This window comes from Perkinsus marinus (genome assembly GCF_000006405.1).
Source record: "Perkinsus marinus ATCC 50983 genomic scaffold scf_1104296954898, whole genome shotgun sequence".
NCBI classification, from domain to species: domain Eukaryota; phylum Perkinsozoa; order Perkinsida; family Perkinsidae; genus Perkinsus; species Perkinsus marinus.
In genome coordinates, this window is record NW_003207965.1 from 308 (window position 1) to 1120 (window position 813).

Sequence of the window (813 nt, forward strand, 5' to 3'; positions counted from 1 at the left end):
CTTTAAAGTAACAGTACTCTAATGGTAATTCGCCGATACCGACTATGGAAGGCCGATCACTTTAAAGTAACAGTACTCTAATGGTAATTCGCCGATACCGACTATGGAAGGCCGATCACTTTAAAGTAACAGTACTCTAATGGTAATTCGCCGATACCGACTGTGGAAGGCCGATCACTTTGAAGTAACAGTACTCTAATGGTAATTCGCCGATACCAACTATGGAAGGCCGATCACTTTAGAGTAACAGTACTCTAATGGTAATGGTCACCAGTACTAATGGTCACCCGAACACTTGCCAGATGAAGAGGATGTAGTATTGCTAGTCACAGGACCACTAGTTGAAATTGTAGTAGCGCTAGTCACAGGACCACTAGTTGAAATTGTAGTAGCGCTAGTCACAGGACCACTAGTTGAAACCGTAGTAGTGACCTGTGAACCGAGCAATCTGCCCAGTAGCCTTCTCGGTAACATATAGAATATTCGAGTGTTGATCAAAGGTGACACCAGTATACTCCTTGGAAGGATCCGCCTGAGCTATTATGCGATAAGCATTGTTATTCTTCGGGTAAAAAACACCAACGTCACCCTCGCTGATGCCAAACACGAACATATCGTTGCCCGAAGCCTCGATATTAGAAATAGTCTTCTCGGCAACAGGTAGCCATTGGTTGCATTGGAGTCTCCAAAGCATACGGATACCATCATCACTAGAGTAACCAGCTAGGTACCATGCACCATAGTCAGTGAAACTGAAGGACTCGGTAGTTATTTGGCCCGCCGGGAGGAGGTTAGGGAACGTCGTCCTATCAG

General features: G+C 45.3%; 1 protein-coding gene across 1 annotated transcript; it reads right to left on the reverse strand.

Moving 5' to 3' along the window:
* Window positions 1-409: 409 nt before the first annotated feature.
* Pmar_PMAR004691 (hypothetical protein) lies at window positions 410-694 on the reverse strand (the record flags this gene model as incomplete). The annotated part of the gene is made up of 1 exon (XM_002775996.1): window positions 410-694. One exon carries the CDS (start codon window positions 692-694, stop codon window positions 410-412), a length of 285 nt encoding a protein of 94 aa, XP_002776042.1.
* Window positions 695-813: the final 119 nt, after the last annotated feature.